The sequence below is a fragment of the Brachyhypopomus gauderio genome, chromosome 4 (genome assembly GCF_052324685.1).
Source record: "Brachyhypopomus gauderio isolate BG-103 chromosome 4, BGAUD_0.2, whole genome shotgun sequence".
NCBI classification, from domain to species: domain Eukaryota; kingdom Metazoa; phylum Chordata; class Actinopteri; order Gymnotiformes; family Hypopomidae; genus Brachyhypopomus; species Brachyhypopomus gauderio.
The window spans coordinates 18,696,982-18,719,694 of record NC_135214.1 but is presented as its reverse complement, the minus strand read 5'-3'; the positions used below and the strand labels follow the sequence as shown (position 1 = coordinate 18,719,694).

The 22,713-nt window shown below is 44.0% G+C and overlaps 1 protein-coding gene across 1 annotated transcript; it reads left to right on the top strand.

Annotated features, from left to right (window-relative positions):
* Positions 1-6,754: 6,754 nt before the first annotated feature.
* Positions 6,755-14,331, top strand: marco (macrophage receptor with collagenous structure). The gene is made up of 17 exons (XM_077002879.1): positions 6,755-6,954; positions 7,232-7,333; positions 7,967-8,052; positions 8,180-8,303; positions 8,602-8,664; positions 9,524-9,595; positions 9,768-9,866; positions 10,196-10,240; positions 10,415-10,486; positions 10,588-10,650; positions 10,963-11,058; positions 11,142-11,186; positions 11,299-11,352; positions 11,444-11,479; positions 11,673-11,759; positions 12,139-12,300; positions 13,650-14,331. The coding sequence occupies exons 1-17, from the start codon at positions 6,837-6,839 to the stop codon at positions 13,778-13,780; spliced, it is 1,455 nt and encodes a 484-aa protein (XP_076858994.1). The 5' UTR covers positions 6,755-6,836; the 3' UTR covers positions 13,781-14,331.
* Positions 14,332-22,713: the final 8,382 nt, after the last annotated feature.

Here is a 22,713-nt window from a genome sequence, read left to right as displayed (position 1 = left end):
TGGGAGTAATCATAGGAGTAATCGTGGGAGTAATCATGGGAGTAATCATGGGAGTAACCATGGGAGTAATTATGGGAGTAATCATGGGAGTAATCGTGGGAGTAATCGTGGAAGTAATTACGGGAGTAATTATGGTAGTAATCGTGGGAGTAAATATGGGAGTAATCCCTCCAGGTGTGATAATTGCAGATGGCCCAACTGTAAATAAAAAGTGTTTACTTCCTGGTTCAAAGCAAATGATGTGAAGATATTTTAAAAACATTCATTTTCAGGATAGTACACATTCACCTGGCCTGCATGTGATAATGTCAAATTAATCCACGTGGGACTGTAGCTTGCAGTAAGAAAACTTCAAGAGAGCGCTTGCACATGGGGTATTTTGGACAAAACTAAAAACTCAGAACTCAAAATTCAAAACTAAAAATCAAAACTAAAAATGTTTCAGCCCTTGGCCTGATAAGCCAGTAAAATCAGATGCATTGTGTCACCTTAACAGCTACTGTTAACAGCCTTAACAACAACTGTTGCTATTGTGTCCTGTGCTGAATGAAAAAAATCAGTACAGAATATACAGTACAAGATCAAGCGTGTAGTTTAATAAATTAACATTTAAAGCAGGAGATGTTGAATCAACATAAATGTACAAAGCAGAGCTAAAGCAAAATAAAAATTATGTGGAATCAATGTCCATAATTCGAGTAAATGCTATAGATTTTTTCCAGTGGGTTTGTTGTTTTCCTACAATAACACTCAACTATATCTGTTGTCATGCAATCTCATGAGATTATTGCAGTTAGGTGATCTTTTTTAAGTATAAACAAGCAACTTATAAACACATCGTATTATGTGTCAGCATAAGTGGTTAATAGTGAGTTGTCAAGAACAATCTATTTTCTTTTTTTATTCTCATCATGTTCTTCTATTTATGCTGAGGTAGCTGAACTGTGCTGGTTTCTCTTTGCTTGGGTAAGACTGCATAAATCATCATTTACCAGAACGTTTGCACATTTTTTCTGGGTCATGTGCTTGCTACCAAACAAAGGGCTGTTGTACATTATCTGACTGGAAAACCCAAAATTTGTGATGTATGTGTGCACCATACACACAAACCTTAGCATTAGAAACCTGTTTAATGTGTGAGTACTTCTACTAGCTAAGGTGATAAGAATATGTGATTTATATGAGATTAATGTCATGAACAGACTATAGTTAATAATAGCAATAAGGTTTTACTGCACTGGAGCTACGTAATTGCTGTTTACATGCCACTATCCTTAGTACCCTCAAGCACTCAAACTGCTATGTCCCTACTTGCTCTGGTTTTACAACACATTTCCTGATGAAAAATATGATTCAGCCAGGATCACAGGTCCTTGCACTGTTGAACTGTTGTAGTGTTTGGGTGCCCTTTGAGAGATCAAATAACTTGGCCATTTGTTTTGTTTGTTCTGTTTTATTTGTTTGTTTGTTTATTACTTTAGTCTTAATTTTGATCAAATGATCATCCTCAGGTTCCATTTATCTCGTGCCTCATTGATTAACTTGACACAGGGATGATATGTTTCAAAGTGAGTCATAGATATAAAAAAATGTATGATTGTTGTCATGGAAATTTGAAACTTATTGGTGAGCAAGAACAGTCAACAGCAGTTGGGTATAGAATCAAAGTAAAATACAAAGTTTTCTGCAACATGATTACATCATACTTCCATGACATGAGTTAAGCATGAGGCTTATGTGAGGTATCACCCCATCACCCCTCTCCTGCCAGGGTCCTGGGCCAAGGTCTGCTTGTTCCTCCGGTTTGCCGGGCATCAGACACATCAGATATACTACCATTCTGACGTCTGAAGCCCTTATCTACAGGCCCGAGACCTTCAGGACTGTCTGTCTTCAACTCACAAGGAGTGCTCACACACACAATTTTACCACTAGAGATAGAAAGAGAGATAGATAGATAGATAGATAGATAGATAGATAGATAGATAGATAGATAGATAGATAGACAGATAGATAGATAGATAGATAGAGAGAGAGAGAGAGAGAGAGAGAGAGAGAGGCCTGCAAAGCATACACTGATCAATGTGTCCTAGGCCTAACACATGCTTAATATACCTTAATAAAGTGATTTCCATTCCACTTATTACTAACAGTGGTCAATACATACAGTATATGAATACTGATGAATATGATTAGAGAAAGAACAAATATAAGTTTTGCCCCAACATTGTGCACATGATAAAAAGCTTTCTGTAAGCATCATCAAGCAAGAATCAAAAGTACTGAAGTAACTAGAACATGATCGGTAAATGTTTAATTCATTATGGAGTTGAAAAATATAATTTGTTAATCTATATGCTTTAGATATGCTTTGCTCTCTTCTGTAATTAGTACAAGAGAGTGGAGTAAGGTAACCAGACTAAAACCTACTTAAAGGCAAATACTGTATATAAAGTCCTGCTCATCATATCAGTGTCATGTTAAGCAGTTACTAGTTCCTACATTACAATAACACAGACAGTTCAGGGTAACGTTCTATAAACTGAAAAAAGTGGTTGGAGAATGAAGGTGTAAATATTCCTTTACTGAAATATTTCTCTCTGTGTCTCTAACTGGACCTTAAACGAGCTGCTTAGGTATGAAACAGATGAAAAGCTGTTAATAGGTTTCCTAAGTTTCCTAAACTTGCTAAAGGTGTCAGCGTAGATTTGTCTGATTTTATGGCTTGTGTGAGCAGTCATACAATTTTGGTATTGTGGTAAATCCTGTAAGTCTCAGGGATTTGAACTCACAGAAGCAACGACAAGGAGGAACGTGTGTCTCCCCAAATCAAGCATGCTGTATTTATCACCTGTCTGGGGGAAAACTATTGTGTTTTACAGTGAAAAGATTATTTGAGTCTTTTTAGTGCATTTGATGTCATTCTACTTAGTATTCTACTTAGTAAGATCAGAGGTCAGAGAATTATGGATGATTGGTTGTCTAGCTGTTGCTGAAACATCTGAGCAAGTCAATCTGATCCTGATACACCTCTGAGTCAGCAGCTCACAGGGGGAGCAGTGCCCGCACACACACACACACACACACACACACACACACACACACACACACACACACACACACACACACACACACACACACACACACACACACACACACACACACACACACACACACAGACTTAACATACACTTAACTTTGAAGTTGTGAACCTCACTAATACGCAAACAGATTGCAACTCATTGCTGTGATGTGATGAATTTCAATTTGGACTTTGGAAAGTGGCAGCATCCGCTTTCTGTCACTGTCTCCATAAACGATGTGGGCTGCAGGTTTTAAGGGAGTATTACTGTCTGCTGTGCACACCATCAGGGTCACCCAAGATCATCACCTAGGAACACACACACCAGCAACAGACTGTTGCTGTCATCAACGATACAAACAGACAAATGCATAAACAAATCACTGACACATGGATTCTTCTCCAGTAAACAAGGTCGTCCAGGTAGAGCATCTTCATGCAGTTTCAGCAGGACCTTTGAGGGAGTCGCGTTTACTTTTATGTTTGTCAAAACAGGCTTTAAAAAAAAATCTACCTACAATTTAATTACGTTTAATAATAACAGTGTGCACTTTGCTTAGTCTCACTCTCTCTGATCTGTTTCATATACACACCCCCTCACACACACACCCTCTCACATACCCAGACTCACATACACCCCCTCTCACACACCCAGACTCACACACACCCCCTATCACACACCCAGACTCACACACATCCCCTCTCACATACCCAGACTCACACATACCCCCTCTCACACACCCAGACTCACACACACACCCATCAAACACCCAGACTCACACACACACCCTCTCACACACCCAGACTCATACACACACCCTCTCACACACCAGACTCACACACACACCCTCTCACACACCCACACTCACACACACACCCTATCACACACCCACACTCCTACACACACCCTCTCACACACCCACACTCACACACACCCCCTCTCACACACCCAGACTCACACACACACACCCTCTCACACACCCAGACTCACACACACACCCTCTCACACACCCAGACTCATACACACACCCTCTCACACACCAGACTCACACACACACCCTCTCACACACCCACACTCCTACACACACCCTCTCACACACCCACACTCACACACACCCCCTCTCACACACCCAGACTTACACACACACCCTATCACACACCCAGACTCACACACACACACCCTCTCACACACCCAGACTCACACACACACCCTCTCACACACCCAGACTCACACACATACCCTCTCACACACCCAGACTCACACACACCCCACTCACACACAAACTCACCCCCTCTCACACACACCCCACTCACATACCCCACTCACACACCCAGACTCACACACACCCAGACTCACACACACCCAGACTCATACACACACCCTCTCACACACCTAGACTCACACACACCCCCTCTCACACACCCACACTCACACACACACCCTCTCACACACCCAGACTCATACACATACCCTCTCACACACCAGACTCACACACACCCACACTCACACATACACCCTTTCACACACCCAGACTCCTACACACACCCTCTCACACACTCAGACTCACACACACCCCCTTTCACACACTCAGACTCACACACCCTATCACACACCAGACTCACACACACCCCCTCTCACACACCCACAATCACACACACACCCTTTCACTCACCCAGACTCTTACACACACCCTCTCACACACCCAGACTCACACACACACCCTCTCACACACCCAGACTCACATACACCCCACTCACACATCCCCTCTCACACACCCCACTCACACACACCCCCTTTCACACACCCAGACTCACACACACACACCCTATCACACACCCAGACTCATACACACACCCTATCACACACCCAGACTCACACACACACCCTCTCACACATCCCCTCTCATACACCCCACTCACACACACCACACTCACCCCCTCTCACACACACAGACTCACACACACCCCACTCACACACCCCCCTCACACACCCAGACTCACACACACCCCACCCACACATCCCCTCTCACACACCCCACTCAATCAGACTCACCCCCTCTCACACACACCCCACTCACACATCCCCTCTCACACACCCCACTCACACACACAGACTCACCCCCCCACTCACACACCCAGACTCACACCCCAGACTTACACCCCAACTCACACATCCAGGCACACACCACACACTCTTTACTATGAAGTCACATTTCAAAAAATTAACTAATGTTTCAGTAGCATATGTCCTTTTTGCCGTCCACATAGAAACACTCATAGAAGCCTACACAAACAGATCCTAGACCTACTCTAGATGAGTACACACATCACACATGCAGAGATACAGATTAATCTAGATACTCACTCACTCGTATTCATGTGCACTAATATGTGCCTGTTACCTCTAAAGGTACTAATACCTAATACACTGCACACTTGTATGTGCCCCTTGGCTTGGTGGTTAGCACGTTAGCCTCCCAGCACTATCTGAGTGGAGTCTCCTATCTGAGTGGAGTTTCCATGTCTGTGTGGGTTTCCACCCACAGTACAAAAACATGGAGGTTTGGTAAATCAGTGTTCTCTGACTAATTCTTCCTGAGTGTGACTGTGTGTCTCTTCTTCATGTTCAATAAAAACAGTTGTCTGAGTGTCTGAGCATGAATGTGTGTGTGCTTGTATGTCCAGTGGTGGATGGTGCTCTGTTACTAGGGTCTGTCCTCTCTCCCCTTCCTGCACCTGATTCAGTCCCCCAGGGGGCTGTGGATTCTGGTAGAGAGTACGCTGTGTGCAATTGGCTGCTGCTTCTCGCCGGTATGTGATTGGTCATGTAAGACTTGTACCTGTGTTAAAGTTGTAAAGTGACTTTGGGTATCTTGAAAGGTGCTACGTAAATGGAATGTTCATTCATTCCTCTTGTGTTGGCTTTCTTGTGCTATCTCTTATGTTAACATCTCGGTTTTGACATGTGATTCAAATCAGCCATTAGCATGTCTGGAAATGTCTGCCTTTCCTTGTTTTGTGAAAAAGGCAAATATAGAAGCTCCTAACTGAAGATCAAATGGTTGGAGGAAGAGCTGTCTGTGGGTTTTTGGTATATAGTGTGTTTATGATTTCAGTTTTGGCAATTATTATTTTGTTTTGTTGTTTGTTAATTATACCTGGGTTGAAACTGACCCTAACAACAGAAAGGTCAGTATTTTACCAAGCACATTTTATAATTTAGTAAAGAAAAATATATATTTTTAATAGAAAATCCTGACAAATTCTTGATGCAATAAATGCTTTTATGTAGTACTTTCATGGATCTAAAACCTACAAATGTGTCGGTCACGACCCTAACACTAGAGGAAGGATATACAAACACACTAATGTATACAAGTGTGTGTTTCTTGTTAATGTGCATTTTATTGAATGAAATAAAAACTGAAATTACAGACAGTAATGACAGATAACATTATGTAGTACTGAAGAACAAAACTCTCAGAGTGTCTCCTTCTGCTTTCCGAGGAAACGCATTTGAGGAATCATCGCCATTAAATTACTCTCACCTTCGTCATACGACTCTTCTGTTTTGTGGAGTCAGCTTGGGGTTCAACTTATCACAACTTTAAGAAACACTCAGATGTGGTGTGTGTGTGTGTGTGTGTGTGTGTGTGTGTGTGTGTGTGTGTGTGTGTGTGTGTGTGTGTGTGTGTGTGACACTGCTGGGGGTGTTTAAAAGGCACATCTCTCAGTGATTGTTCTAGTGGAACTAATGGAGACTTCACTAGAGGGGGAACAGCAAAAAGCTACCATATTCAGCAGAGAAAATCCTCTCTATGACCTCGACATGAAACTCAACCACACAGGGCTCTATGAGTTTCAGTCCAGTGGTGAGTACCAACCCAGCATCCAAGCAGAGACTGCTTTTTCATTTAAAAGGGGGTATTTCATGGCCATTACAGCAAATTTATAGGTCAAGTGGCCTATATATCACAAAATGTTTAAATGTCTTTAATCTGAGAGTCGTTAATGTTTTGTTTTGGGTTTTTTTGGTTTTTATACTGTGCTCACTTGGAAAAAATTTTAGCAATTTCTGTGCAAATATTACTCAAATGACATTTAGCAATATATGTATATACATATATTGTGGTCATGGTCTTTTTACAGATTTGAAGCCTGCAAAGCCACCTAAAAGGTCATGCTGTCTTCCAGCAATTGTTATATTTCTGCTTCTACTGACAGGAGTAAATAGCTTCCTGGCTTACAAAGGTAAAGGACTGTGTGGATTGTACTTTTTTAATGCATGGATGTTAAGTCAGCTTGGACAGGGCCTATGTACAATATATACTTTGCAGATTTGTATAGCGATACATGCCAAGAATATGCATAATTCAATTTAATTACATTTGTGTTGTTGGTTGTATATATAAGGTATGGTGATGTTTTCTATTTAAAGTATCTGTATCAGTGATCATATCTTAATATTACAGTAATTGGTGGGAAATGTCTTTAGATTATGAGAAGGCATGATTGATTAATGATTGATTTTCATGTTTTAGGGTATTTTTTTCAATAAATGTTTTCATATCCTTTATTTGTTGAGTTTATTTAGTTCTAATAGTTATTTTTTACTAAATTAAACTGCAATATGTTCAAATGTCTATGAAAGTCTTGCGTGTGTATACTGTTCCGAGAGATATTTTAGGAACTGAAGCCTAATCTGTTCACAGATTTTTTTTTCATTTGTGGTAACAGAAAGCTTGCTACATACATTAGTACCTTAATTTACAGATTACCAAAAAAAACTATGTTAAAAAAACACAACAACAAAGAAGAACTTACCTATGTTGGAACACAGAGAGAATAAGATTGTTCCCTGTGTGTGTGTGTGTGTGTGTGTAGTATTTACTCTGGAGGCCAAGTTTAACTCTCAAATTGGAGATCCAGAACATGTTAAATCTGAGCTCCGTCTAGGCAGTGCCCCTCAGGTACACACACACACACATACACACACACACACACACACACCACGGTCCAACACACTGAATCAGGACAAAATCAAAGAATCATCGTGCAAAAGATTATAAGAAAATCTCAGTGTGGGGCTTCTAACAGGAATGCATGTCCAGCCTGTGTGGTGATGGAGGAGGTGGGGACTCAGTCATTACTCAGATCCACAAGCTCAACTCGAGTGCTATATTACTACAGCTCCGACTACACGACCTCAGCCAGGAGAGGGGTGAGACATGCCCACACACACTACCAAAGGCGAGAGAGCCCCTCAACCACACACACCCACACAAGAGACATGCATAGTTCTTTAGCATTCACAGCATAAAAATGTTAAATTCATTCATAAAAGAATTTCCAAAAATATTGCATTTCACAGTGGGTTTAAGATACTGGGCTAATTGACTGTGATGTTAATTATTTTGACAACATGGAGCACAGAAACATCGTTTGGCCTGGGGAATCTTTAATCAGTGCAGAAGAGACACTTATGCACTGTGATTACTCTCTTTCTGTCTACTGAAAAGCCCTTCCTGGACCTCCTGGACCACCTGGACCTCGTGGAACTGCAGGCCTAACTGGGCCTATTGGTGAGATTTCTTTGACACCAGCACCTTCCCATTCATTGCATTACAATGATCAGTGTCACACTCTCCAACTTCCTAAGAAACACTCCAGTAGTGCTCCAAACTCTCACATTTATATAACCTGCCATTAGAAAATAACTTCCCACACATAATCCATGCATACACCATAACCTTAACCAACCACACATTGAACCACACTCTCCTTTTGCAGCTGTTTCTCACTAATGCGTGCCTACAGTGCCCCCTGCTGATCAGTTCAGTCCTGAAGGGATATACACTATGTTGCCAAAAGTATTCGCTCACCCATCCAAATGATGGGAATCAGGTGTTCCAAACACTTCCATGGTCACAGGTGTATAAAAGTAAGCACCTAGGCATGCAGACGTTTGTAAAACGTTTGTAAAAGAATGGGTCGGTCTCAGGAGCTCAGTGATTTCCAGTGTGGGACTGTGATAGGATGCCACCTGTGCAACAAATCCAGTCGTGAAATTTCCTCACACTTAAATATTCTAAGAAATTATAAGAAAATGGAAGCGACAGCAATTCAGCCATGAAGTGGTAGGTCACTACCAGCGGGGTCAGGGCCAATTTTCTGCAGAGTCAATCCCTACAGACATCCAAACTTCATGTGGCCTTCAGATTAACTCAAGAAAAATGCACAGAGAGCTTCATACAGGTAGAATGAGTTTCCATGGTCGAGCAGCTGCATCCAAGTCACACATCACCAAGTACAATGCAATCGAATATATACAGTATATATGTATATACATTCTTCTCTGTCCTGCTCAGGTATACTGAATATATTTAAATATATGATATAACCCACAGGGTTCGTCTTCAATCTTGTTCTGTGTTCTCTCAGGTCCTCCTGGTGCCAATGGTTTAAATGGACCCCCAGGACAACCAGGAGTTAAGGGAGATCCTGGCTCCTCAGGTCAGTGTGTGTGTGTGTGTGTGTGTGTGTGTGTGTGTGTGTGTAATAAGCCCTCAATTTGTGTTAAAGCTCTAATCAGTGTTAAACTGTCTCCAAGCCTGGTTATGTGTGCCAGTTACTGTGTGAACGTGTGGCTGTGTAACATCTCTCAAATACTTTACACTGTTTCTAGGTAAACCAGGCGAGCCTGGAGCCAAAGGTGCCAAGGGAGATCAAGGTGATCAGGGTATTCCAGGTGCAATGGGGCAACGGGGGATGGCAGGCATCCCAGGTAAGTTTCAGGAGTCATAAAATCACTTTAAACAGCTAATATCAAACTTTCAGGCAAAGCTTCATGCTTCTTGCCTTGAAGGGACTCATTAATACTATTCGATTGATAATGGCATGTGACTGGGCTTTTGAAATCTGATAGTCCAGGGTATCTTCAGTTATAACTGACTTTGCTGAAAGTTTAATATACAATGTGCTTTTTCTGTATTTAAAACTCTGAAACTCTGAAGTTCCCACCATGCAGCGTAGTGTGAGACCACTCACAGAAATAAGCTCTGCCTCAGTAATCTGTTCTCCCCATCTAATGCTCCACACACCCCGGTCATCTAGGTCCCATCGGTCAGAAAGGTGAGCCAGGACAAAAAGGATCACCAGGTATGTGTTTAAGGCTCTGAAAGTGTCAGTGATCTCACCATCTCACTCATCTCTCTATATTGTCTCAGGTGTTTCACACCGACCTTTGCATGATTGTGATGGGAGTTTGAAAACATCCTTGGTACCTGGCACACACTGGTCACTGAATTTGATCTCATTGTTAACACATTACAGGTCTCACTGGTCCTACTGGAGATGCAGGCAAGGCTGGTCTTCCTGGGATAATAGGGCCAAAGGGATCTCAAGGTATATCAGGACCACGCCAGCTCATTTCCACCCAGGGACTTACCATATAATATCCACTGAGTTCTCCATACCCAAACTCTCATTCCCATTTCTTTCTGTAGGGCCTCCAGGACTTCAAGGGCCAGCGGGTTCACGAGGCCTCCCTGGCCCTTCAGGGCCTCAAGGTGAGAGCACCTAAGAGCATTGGTTCATATAGCATTCAGAAGGTAGTCAAAGATGAAGACATTGTCACTACTTATATATTCATTTGACTGCTTGTTCAAAGTGTGGAAATTCTTTTTATGCACAATGTCAGGGCCTGTTGACTAGAGATCAAATGTACATTTGCAAAAGTCATAGGTTTAGAGATATTTAGTATCTGTACCATGTAGCATTGCAGCACTATGAGTGGATTTGCTCATGTGGTAACAGCTAGTTAAGTTGCAGGAATCAATTGAAATCTAAAAGTTGTTTTAAACTTGATCTTATTCTCTCAGGACGTCCTGGACCAAGTGGCCCAGAAGGTCAGCGGGGACCACCTGGAGAGAAAGGCTCGGCTGGACTGAAGGGAGACAAAGGCACTGATTCAGCAGGTAAGATCGCAGCAGTAATATCAGATATGGCTCAGTGTTACATGGGCTTGAGAGCTGGTCATGATCTATTGTTTCTGACCCAGGTCGTCCAGGTCTTGCAGGACCAAAGGGAGACAGAGGGCCTTCAGGTATGTCCCACATGGCTGAACTGAAAGAAGCAGGCGTGTGTTCTAGTTCCTGCGGGTCAATCGCGTTTGCCATAGTTTGACCAACTCTGTATATTCTGTATGTGATGTGCAGGACCTCCTGGGGGCCCAGGACCTAAGGGGGAACCAGGCAGTCAAGGAAGCACTGGTGAGTATGTTTAAGAGTGGGATGTAATTTAAAACTCGGCAGTCACTATGGGAGTTTGAACAATAATTGCTAATCCCCTTTACTCTTATAGGAGCTCGTGGTTTTCCAGGATCAAAGGGTGATCCAGGTATGTTTAGGAACACTTTTGCAAGCATTTGTGTGTCACTCTGTAGCAAATGCAGAGACCTGGTGGTCACTGTGCTATGTTTTTGCTATCTTTTCTGTATGTAATTTGTACATGTATATAGGTCAATGCATAGTTTTACTACTGGGTAATGTGTCTGCGTGCGTGTGCATGTGCATGTGCGTGTGTGTCTCAGGTCCAAGGGGCATACAGGGAGAGAGAGGATTACCTGGACTTCAAGGCTCTAAAGGAGATAAGGGAGATAGGGGCCAGCAGTTTATACGTAACTATGAACAACCGATTTATTCTATGATTGACTATTTTTACTATACTCTTCTTAAATTTGTATGTTAAAATTATTTGAATAGAATCATTATTATGACAGAGTCAAAGAAAATCAGTAAATAGGTCACTGTAATATATTTCTGATGTAGTGTGTGTGTGTGTGTGTGTGTGTGTGTGTGTGTGCGCGCGCGCTATTATTACCATGAGCTGTTAGCTGTGTTTGAGTGATGCTGTTAAGCTGTGTTTGAGTGATGATGTTAGCTGTGTTTGAGTGATGCTGTTAAGCTGTGTTTGAGTGATGAGTGTCTGACTCCTCCTTGTATGTAAGTGACTATGCGTGTCTTTAATATCACTCACTCGTGTGTTTTTTCTGCTAGAGGTACGCTTGGTTGGCAGTTCGAGTCGGGGCAGAGTAGAGGTACTTCATAATGGAGAGTGGGGCACAGTGTGTGATGACAGTTTTGACACCCTGGACGCTACAGTGGTGTGTAAGATGTTGTCCTTCCAGAGAGCTATATCTGTCTTCACAGCATCAGGAGGTGAGAGACTGCAGCATGCTACTGTGTTGTCTGAAACATTTTTTTAGTTTATTTCACAATACCAGTAAAATAGGCCAAATACTTTGGCCAAGCATGTCTGTGGGGTTGCCATGGTTCTCTTACATTCCAATTTTTTAACCCAAGTGGAAATCTAAGTCCGTTTTCAGGGAGGTACCGCCTTTTCTTGTCTAGACATTTGCCCCTGGATGTTTGTTCATACCCCTGGCATTCGAATCCTCAGCAAGTATGTTGTCTGCTGAGGCCTGATTGTGTCAGCTTAAAGGACAGTATGCTGTTACCTCAACCCTGACTTTGTTAAAATGGTTTCCAAGCATTTCAATTTGCATGACTTTGTACTGTCTACATACGTAGGAGTAATAGTACAGAGGAATTTGCCTTTCTTCCACAGCTTCTCAAAGAGCCAAAATATACTCCAAATAGACAATATTTATACCCTCATCAGAGAAATCTAATTTTCAACTTGTTCATACAGGCTTTAGAATGATAAACTAAATATGATGTTAAACACATCAGGTATTAACCACCAGTAAACAAAGCAGTTGAGTTTCTGCCAAGTATCAGCTTTGAAATCCTATGACTTTTGAAGGCTTTCATCTCAAGACTTTTCAAATATAGAAAAGAGCTATTACAACAATAATTCAGTAATAATAATAATATTATAATAATGTACCTTTTGAATGTTATACTTCATAAAGATAAAAAACACTTCAAGACTCAAACTGTCCCTGTCAAATAACTAATTTCTTGGAACTGAAGTTCATGTGGTAAAGGTTATTTGACAAATTGTATTATTAATATGCAGTTCAGGTTTGATTAGTTTCATTTCACCTCATCATTTAAAGTTTAATTATCAACATTTGCTCACCAATTTCTTTTTTTTTTGTTTAAGTGTGAACTTTAAAAATAGGGCTTAACAATTTCTCAGTATAAAAATGCTTTTTTCTTAATTTTTTTTTTCTTAATTATGTTAATGTTTAGTTTGGTGCAGCAGATCATCAGCAGGTGTAATCACGACATATTGGATGTGTTTTAGGGTGGTTAGGTTTAGGGTGGTTAGGGTTAGGGTGGTTATGGTGGTTAGGGTTAGAGTAGTTAGGGTGGTTAGGGAGGTTAGGGTTAGGGTGGTTACGGTGGTTACAGTGGTTAGGGCTATGGTGGTTAGGGTGGTTAGGGTTATGGTGGTTAGGGTTAGGGTGGTTAGGGTTAGGGTGGTTAGGGTTAGGGTGGTTAGGGTGGTTTGGGTGAGGGTGGTTATGGTGGTTAGGGTTAGGGTGAACACAGTTATCAGTCCCTGACTGGTCACAGTGAACTGTATGATTGTGTTTTAGGAACCGGTCGCATCTTACTGGATGACCTGCGGTGTACTGGAACAGAGAGGAACATATTTGACTGCCCACACAGTGGCATAGGAGTGAACAACTGCAATCACAGTGAAGACGTTGGAGTGAGCTGTGCTTGAGTCCAGTAACACACACCAGGCTGGGCAGAACTGTGTAACAAATCTCAGGAATAGATGCATGCAAACACACGCACGCACACACACACACACACACAATCATTTACACAATGCAATTACAATGCAACAAGGCAAAATATTTAAGATGATTTTTGTAAGTAAATAAATGTTTATCGTTATCACGTGTCTTAATGTTAATGCAGTCATGGGTGTTCTTCTCTCTGTCACTGTCATGTAGAGGAGGTGATGAAGCCTAAAGACTTTAATGCCTGTTATCGTTCTGAACATTCCTCAGCTCCTCATAGTCCCTCAAAGTTAATTCCTCTCAGTCCTTTCACTCGTAGGCCTATCAGATCTGCATGTACTGTAACCAGTGTTGGGGAGTAAAGAATTACATGTAACGACGTTACGTAATTTAATTACAAAAAAATGTGTAACTGTAATTCGTTACAGTTACAATGAGAAAATCTGTAATTGAGTTACAGTTACTTCTGGAAAAATTAAGAATTACAATTTGTTACATTTTTTAAAAATAAACAAAAACCTTTGCGAAATATTTAATGATATTTTTATTGCTTTGCGCCCTATATCGCCGTTTCCCGCTTGTTTCTGTGCTGGAGCAGCAAGTGCGCGGTTCAGTTTCAGCTCAAGCAGCAATAATGACAGAGCCCATGAAGCACTGGAAATTTAAGGAGCATTTGTTTTCGCTATGTGTTGTCAATAAATGTGAACCATGTGCCACCATCGGCAACTATTTATGATTACGTCAAGCCTTTGTGTAAATTTCGGAGTTTGGAGGTTTATTTCCGATCAGAAGGCAACCACTATTGAGGTTGTAAGCGAGCTAACAGCAAGGCATGCTGACCGTCAAACACTGTGGTTTCCATAGTTCGCTACCTGCTGGGCTAGCTACTACCATTCACTTGAATGTGTTTGTCCTTTAGCATGCTAGCTTGTTGTACAGGCTAAACAAACTAACTGTTTAAAGTCCTAAACAGGTATTCGTTGAAATCATACATGACTATTATAGACAATGACAGACAGTATCAAATGAGTATTTATGACTGTTTGGTGTTGGAAAAACATTTGTCGATGTCTATGACACAACCTAGCCTACCCAATTGGTATCATTGGACCTATCTTAGACCTACTGTTCGACAAGCAATACATTTAAATTAAATTTGTATGAAGTAGTGAATTGCAATTTGATTTCCAATCAAGTGCAACACGTGCAGATTGTATAGAATGCAGTATTTAGAAATAAAATGCAGTTATTTACAGCTAGTGTAAGTAAAGATGGTTAATAGATATGTGCAGAGCAGATAAATTACCTAGGGAAATGCATGTGTGTGTGTAATGTAGTTATGGCAGTACAATGCACAGGGCAAAGAAAAATATATGGTATAAATAAATGTTATAAATACAGATGGAATCATACAGATAATATACAGATTATCCTATACCACTGTAGATAGGGCTATACAGATGTGAATTGAAGAGGAACACTACAGATTTTGTGTGGATGGTAAGGTATGGATAGAGGGGAAGGAAAGAATGGTCTTTGGGAAGAGTTCAATAAGGTGACCACTGTGGGAAAGAAGTGGTTTTTGAACCTGGTTGTGTTAGTCTGCAAACTGAAAACGGTAGAGCCTGGGGGAGGAGCAGAAAAGAGTATGGCCCGATGACAGGAGTCTGAGAATCTAACATGTGTGGTGCAGGCATCTCTTCTTGTAGACCTCCTGTGATTGCCTGTCAGCAATTCCCTCTCAGCTTAGTACTCTTTTAACGTTCACACTGTCAGTTCGCAAAAATTAAATGTTGATCATGGGTTAATACTCATTTAAACCTTAAAGTAATCAAAAAGTAATCCCAAAGTAATTAGTTACATTACTTTTCAAAAGTAATCAGAAAAGTTACACTACAATTACATTTATTTTAAACAAGGTAACTTGTAACTGTAACAAATTACTTTTTTAAAGTAACTTACCCAACACTGACTGTAACTAATATAATGTATACTCTGAGAGCGATGTAGGTACCATGCCTCCACAGACAAAGGAAGGGGGGTGCTCCCCCTAGGTGCATGGCCCACATCAGGACGGATGTGGAACTACGTCATCAGACGAATCCCCTTTAAAAGGGAGGATCCCCCTTTGTTCGTTCTCTCTACCTGGCTGCATCAAAGTAGCTACCTAGAGACGAAGAGCGCGCACACCTTCGGGAATAAAGCGGTATTGGTTCTGCACTCGAACCCTGTGCAGCACGCGACGCAAGAAGTAACTAGTTCGCTACTTTTATTTCTTTTGCGGAGTTCGCTAAAACCAATCGCTTCAGCTAGCCGACGATTAAGAACTGTTTGAACATTCGCGCGACGGCCGGACCTCCGCGAGTTCATCTTAACGTCGACAGCGACCACTTCCCCGGGACACCACGCAACGGACCATCGAGGGACCGCCGATTGAACGGCCACCACAGCTTCCCCTGGACGGAGCAACGCGATCCAGCGGAACCTTCTTCACGAAAGCGCACGAAGGAGTCCTCCTCAAGAGGCTACCTGGCCTACTGCGCGGGCCGCGGACTGAACAACTCAAAGTAAGACTGTGCATCTGGGCAGACTTAGAACAATATCTTGTTTTACTGCTTTCTGTGTGCTTAGATCGATGCTTTGTGAACGCTTGTTTGCAGTGGTGTTTATAATCACGTTCATGTTAAACCGTACTCTGTTTAAGGCTTAAAGAGATATTCTGTTCAAAGCTTAAATAGGTATTCTGTTTAAACTTGTTCGATTATTCCCACTGATTCTTTTATTTCGTATAACTGTTAAACGTGTGTCCCACTATACGCTCGTTGGGGCTGTATAGTGACCGACGATACCGTGTCTTAGTTGGAGGAAATTTGCGTTGTTTGTGGCTGTAGTGAGAACTCGGTTTAAGTTTCGCGCCATCGAGTTTCCCTTTGTCTCAAAGATCTCCTCCCCCATACGCACGTACACACGCACGCGCATCCGCGCGCACTCGAAGACACGCACGCGCATCCGCGCGCACTCGAATACACGCACGCGCCTCCGCGCGCACTCGAATACACGCACGCGCCTCCGCGCGCACTCGAATACACATCCACACACACACACCCGCATACCTACACACACACACACACACACACACACACACACACACTAGCCAACCCTCCTGTCCCCTTTGTTTGCTATGCTTTTATTACTATGCTTTGTGATCAATAAATGTTTTTATGTTTAAATACCGTCGTTTGAGTCGCTGCTTCTCTGTTACAACCTGAAGCCAGAACTATTATTTGAACTGTAACCTTCAGATTTATAGTTTGTTAATCAAACAATTTGGGCTACGGGAGTTGACCACAATTAGTGGCGACCTTAGTTAAATGAGTTTATATAAAATTTGGGTAAATTTAACACGGTCTGAACTCCCACCATTTCGTAGGTAATTTTATGAGACTGATTACTAAATAAATTTGGCCAGCACCTACATAATTGGTGCCCCGTGTGAGGGATAGTTGCTTGGCTTCAGTTGTAACTGCGACAACGACTGCGCAGTAACAACCGCATAGTTAAAGGTATATACACCCATCCCGCCACTAGGTGGCGCCAAAATCTAAAAACAAAGGTTTTGTTTCATATACACTCATCCATACCGGATAACACTAGATGTAATTTCAACACATAAATACATCACATTTTCCCTAAGAATAACAACTAACCATACTTCTCTAATTTGATCAGTGCTAATTAATGAGCAACCACTTTTTACTGTCAAATCTTATTAATTAGGACTTTTGTTGATCACATCTGGGGTGTTGTTATTCAGTAACCATTGACTGGTAATGAATTAACTAAGTTATATTGATAAGCATTGATGTTTTGATATACTGATGTTGATTGAATTCAGAGTAGCCTTTTCACCTAACTGAAAGTTCGGTTGCTTGCTCCTGTTGAATAGAATTTAATGCTGGTACACATCACAGGAGGTAGCTAGCGTGTGTGCTAACTGTAGTCCACCCTTGCCGCAACTAGAATAGATCCCTTAGCCGCTCCAGTACATTGGGTTTGCAGAAGTTGCTGCTCCTCGCTTGTTGCCCTATTTGATATAGTCAAGGCTTGGTGCTAGCTTCATATTCCCTTTTAATACACTGCTTATGGTTTCTGTTTGAGACATTCAAGGCTTGGTGCTAACGTCCTACACCGTTTGAGTACATTGCTGGTCCCCATCTGATAGATTCAAGGTTTGCTGCTAGCTTCAGATTCCTTTTGAGTACATGCTTGTTGTCGTTTGACCTAGTCAAGGCTTAGTGCTGGTCCTATACACATTGAGTACAGTGCATAGCCTGCTTGCCCCTAGAAGAACTGAGCCCTAGTCATAGGCCTGAGAATGAGCACAGCATCAGCATCCCGACGCAACTCTGGGGAGCAACCCCAGCTACCCCCTCACATCTCCCTTCCCAACCTGATCAGCCAACTCATCCGGCTGCCTGATGAAGAGGAGAACAGCATCCAGCAATATTCCAGGGAGGACTGTGAGAGGAAGATAGGTGAAATGGTGGCTTTTATCCAGCAAGCTTCTGAGGTCAACATTCAGGAGGCCATTGGTCGAATATTCCTGCTCTTCCACAAGAAAACCAGGATGGAGCTAGATGCCCTGCAGGAGGAGGTGGATGACCTGACCAGTGCGCGACAGAGGCAGGAGGATGCCGGCTCGGGAGGTGAGAGCGACCTGGAAGTGAGGTCCATAGTGGAGGCAGTCAGCAGGATGTCCCTTCGCTCCCAGAACCCCAGAGATGGCCATGTCGTGCCTCCCCTGGAGCCAATACCATCTCGCTGGGACTCACGAGGTACCAGACAACCCAGCCTACGCCTCAGTCCGCCACGGCCAGCAGTATCAAGGACTGCTCCACGCCACCACACTTCAGGTTATGACTCAGAGGAGGAACACCCTGAAGAGCTCCGCCCAATACGGGCTCCCCGAACCCCCTCCAGGGTTCTCACGTCCCGCCACGCGCCTGAGAGACCCCGAACTACGCATCAGCACTACTCCTCCTCCATGTCCCCCTTTTTCTTCTCACCCCCACGACGAGAGTCAACTCGCTGCTCCTACCGCTCTGACGCTCAGCACCAGGAACAAGTTCGCTTTGCTGACCAACAGCAGAAGGGCCTCCTAGATGCGCGGAGAGCTGCACACTCCAGACCTCCCTACCAGGACTTCAGAGACTACGGTCCTGATGACTACTCCCCGGAAAGAGAAGAGCCCCTGCACCACGGCAGATATGACGGACGCATCCTCCAGTCTCCTCAGCGTGGCAGGTACGAGCCACATCACTATAGCTTCGCCCGAGAACCAAGACCTAGTGATGCCCCACGCCTGAAGCAGCTGGACGCCCTCGCCAAAGACATTGAGCGCTTTGATCCAGAGAAGCGTGACCACAACATTGAAGACTACCTCAGAGAGATAAGGCACTGTCTTTTCGACCTACCTCACTCCACCCACAGAGAGAGAGTCAAGTTAATCTGGAAGACGACTTCCAGATCAGTCCACGCATTCATAGAGGCCCAGCCAGCGGACACCCGTGACGACTTTGACCTGCTCTGTGAAGCCCTAGCAGAGGAATACTCCCCTTTTGCAGATGAAACCTCTGCGACCATTTCAGCCATCCAAATTAAGCATGGCCGCCACGAACATCCCCGCGACTTCTACACTCGCCTGAGACACGCCTACTTCCAAGGAAGAAATGGCCCAGGACTGGAAGAAGACAGAGCCTTCAAGTCACTCTTCCTGCACAACCTGCATCCATGCGTGCGCACCCACGTGACTCTCCTCACCCGGCAAGGTGACCCATCCATGCGTGACATTCGGAAGATGGCACAGATGGCCTGGGAGACAATCGTCCGATCGGTGGATAAGAGAGAAGAGAATCCCCAAGTACTCGCCGTGCAGAACTCCGCGAGCGAACCCATAGAATTGGAGGGCGCGGAAGTACCAAATGGTAACCGTGTCCACCATGGGGCTAGCCTGTCTCACCGCTCCCACTTGGAGAAAAAGCCAAGGGATTGGAGAGACGGACACAAACAGTCCAAGGGGGGTGATCTACACCAGTCAAGGGCACCCCAGAAGAGCCGTGGCAACCACTACTCCTCCCATGAGCCTAAGCGATCACCTAGAGAGAACAGATGGGAAAACCAGGATCGGACCTCTCGACGCCAAGAACACAGAGACCGAGGCAGAGGTCTAGAGACCGAGTCACAAGCCACTGCTGAATTAAGGACAGAGCTTCAGCTTCTCAAGGATACGATCACAAAGATGTCTCAAGAGAAGGACATGAACACCATCCGACCGACCAAGGACCGTGAGAAACGCTCTTGTGAGGATGGAGGCCCCTCGGTCGCATGACTAGGCCGAGAACCCTCCTCACCGCTATCCTGGATCCATCTCATTGGCTGGGGAAAGGGACCATCAAGCGAGAACGCACGGTCACCAACTGCGGAACAACCTTCACCCATTCTTTCTGCTTCTTCCTCCCCACTCCTGCAGTTCCTGGGAGACCTGGTCCAGAAAGGCAGCGCCCAACACATCTATACCAGTGTCCTCCTAGAAGATCACCCAAGTTTCAATACGCTGTTGGACACCGGATCGGAGATCAGCCTCATATGCACCGACACATTCTCCACCGTGAGACAGGCCTCACTCGCCATGGGGAGATGCCTCAACATTGAGCCCCATCAGCTTAGCATCACCTGCTATAGGCAAGACCACGCCCCAACCAAACAGAGAGCTTGGTTGGAGTTCAAACTCCCAGAGATGAAGAAAACCTCTAAATTTGACGCGGAACAGCTGCTCATCAGTCAAGACCTGCTCGATAGGCTGGCTCCTCTGATTGACTGTTGCAATGTGCAGTTACGGACCCAAGTCACAGTTTGTAAGCCTGTCAATGACAGGACCAAGACATACAACTGTGACTGGAGAACAATTCCCCAAGCATGTCGGGTGGTAAACGGGTTGAACTTGACTGTCCCAACTAGGTCGGCTAGCATTCCGTTTCGACTCATGGTCTTGAGAAGACAGAAGTTTGACTACCCAGGGGCTTTCTTTCATCCTGCACCATGGTTCCTTGAACTGAACCTCACCACGTGGGGCACTCCCCTTCCTGAACTGACCAGTCATTCAGTTAACTACACTACCCAGGTGCCTGCTCGAACAACGTTGGACCACTTAAGTGACCACGCATTCCAGGGCTTGGAATTGTCCACCCCCATGATTGGCAAGTTGCCAAGGCTGCTTGAAGGACACCAGATTCACAACGATGTGCTCTTCAACCTGCATGCAAGAATGATGGCCGTCGTTCCAGACAGGATGCCAGTAGGCTTGGTTTGTCGCATTGATCTCAGCAAGGAGAATGAGATGCCTGTTTATGCAGTCATGAATTGCAGTCCGATCCAACCTGTTGCGAATGAGATGGCCGCTGATGTCCCCAAAGAACCTTACCCAGGGTTTGAGGAGGAGATCCTGCAGCAACCCTCTGAAGAAGCCGATGTCCTGACGACAGACCTTCAGCAACAAAAGCTGCGAGGACAGGGAAAATCACTGCAGAGTACAATCACTTTACCCAACACTACTGTCCAGACCCTTAGTCAGCTATCCCATGTAATCGAGTCAGAACTTGTAGAGCAAAGTAGGGTTAAACAATCCCTACAGGATGCACTGAGTGAGGTTAGTTCCTCGGTAACTGGCCTGAGCGAGGGAAGGATACCTCCTTACTCTGTCCCCATTGAAATAGTCGAAGGCATCAAAAAGTCAGCGACTGGAGCCACAGATGAAAGGTGCAAGGCCCGTGTAGCAAGTCAGGATGATGTTACCGAAACTAGAGTAGAAAAAGCAGGTGACAGGTGGCTTGTCAACACCCCCCAGCATGAGGTTGTAATGACGTATGAAAGCCAGGACATGGCCATGAGGATGAGACTCCCAAACCAGACTGTGCTCATTAGAGTCCCGCCAGGGGTCTTTGGCCTTGTCCTCACTGGTTGGGTCATAACTGCAGGTGTCTATCTGATGCTCCTGAGGTACACCCAAGCTCTAAACGCTCTAATTGACTCACTCACTAACATTCCTCAACACCTTCGCCTTCAACCCCTCGAGGCACCTCTTCCTTCCCCTCTAAGGGTAACTACCTTGACAAGGCAGTAAACCCTGACCGTTCCTCTCCACATTTGTATAGATATAAAACCCATATCTCAATGATAGGAGGCCACACCGACACTACCTAGTGTAGTTAGTTGCTTATAGTTTGCTGTATATTGATTGTTTATTTTCTTTTTCTATCTTTGGTGTGTATTTTCCCCCAATATTGCATGTGATCTGCACAGACGTTAGAGTAGATATTCTGCCCAGATGATACAGTCTAAATGTTCTGCCCAGATGTCAGTCATCACTTCCTGCCCAGTGTCATGTTTCATGATCTGTCCAGATGCTGTCAGTTTTGAATTATGTAGGTCAGCCGACCCAGGAGTGAAAAGGACACTGCATGGACATTGACAAGGCGCTGGGGACCAAGGTGGACGCTCACTAATCGGCGCCTGCTGTGGATGACAGGTGAACAGCGTGCTCTGAGGGCTCTACAACTTCACCATCAGACCAAGGGGGGAATGTAGGTACCATGCCTCCACAGACAAAGGAAGGGGGGTGCTCCCCCTAGGTGCATGGCCCACATCAGGACGGATGTGGAACTACGTCATCAGACGAATCCCCTTTAAAAGGGAGGATCCCCCTTTGTTCGTTCTCTCTACCTGGCTGCATCAAAGTAGCTACCTAGAGACGAAGAGCGCGCACACCTTCGGGAATAAAGCGGTATTGGTTCTGCACTCGAACCCTGTGCAGCACGCGACGCAAGAAGTAACTAGTTCGCTACTTTTATTTCTT

Coding starts and splice junctions, on each gene's coding strand:
- marco (XM_077002879.1), top strand. CDS start 6,837: ATGGAGACTTCACTAGAGGGGGAACAGCAAAAAGCTACCATATTCAGC. Junction 8,665..9,523: donor AGGCCTAACTGGGCCTATTG/GTGAGATTTCTT, acceptor GTGTTCTCTCAG/GTCCTCCTGGTGCCAATGGT. Junction 11,059..11,141: donor CAAAGGCACTGATTCAGCAG/GTAAGATCGCAG, acceptor TTTCTGACCCAG/GTCGTCCAGGTCTTGCAGGA.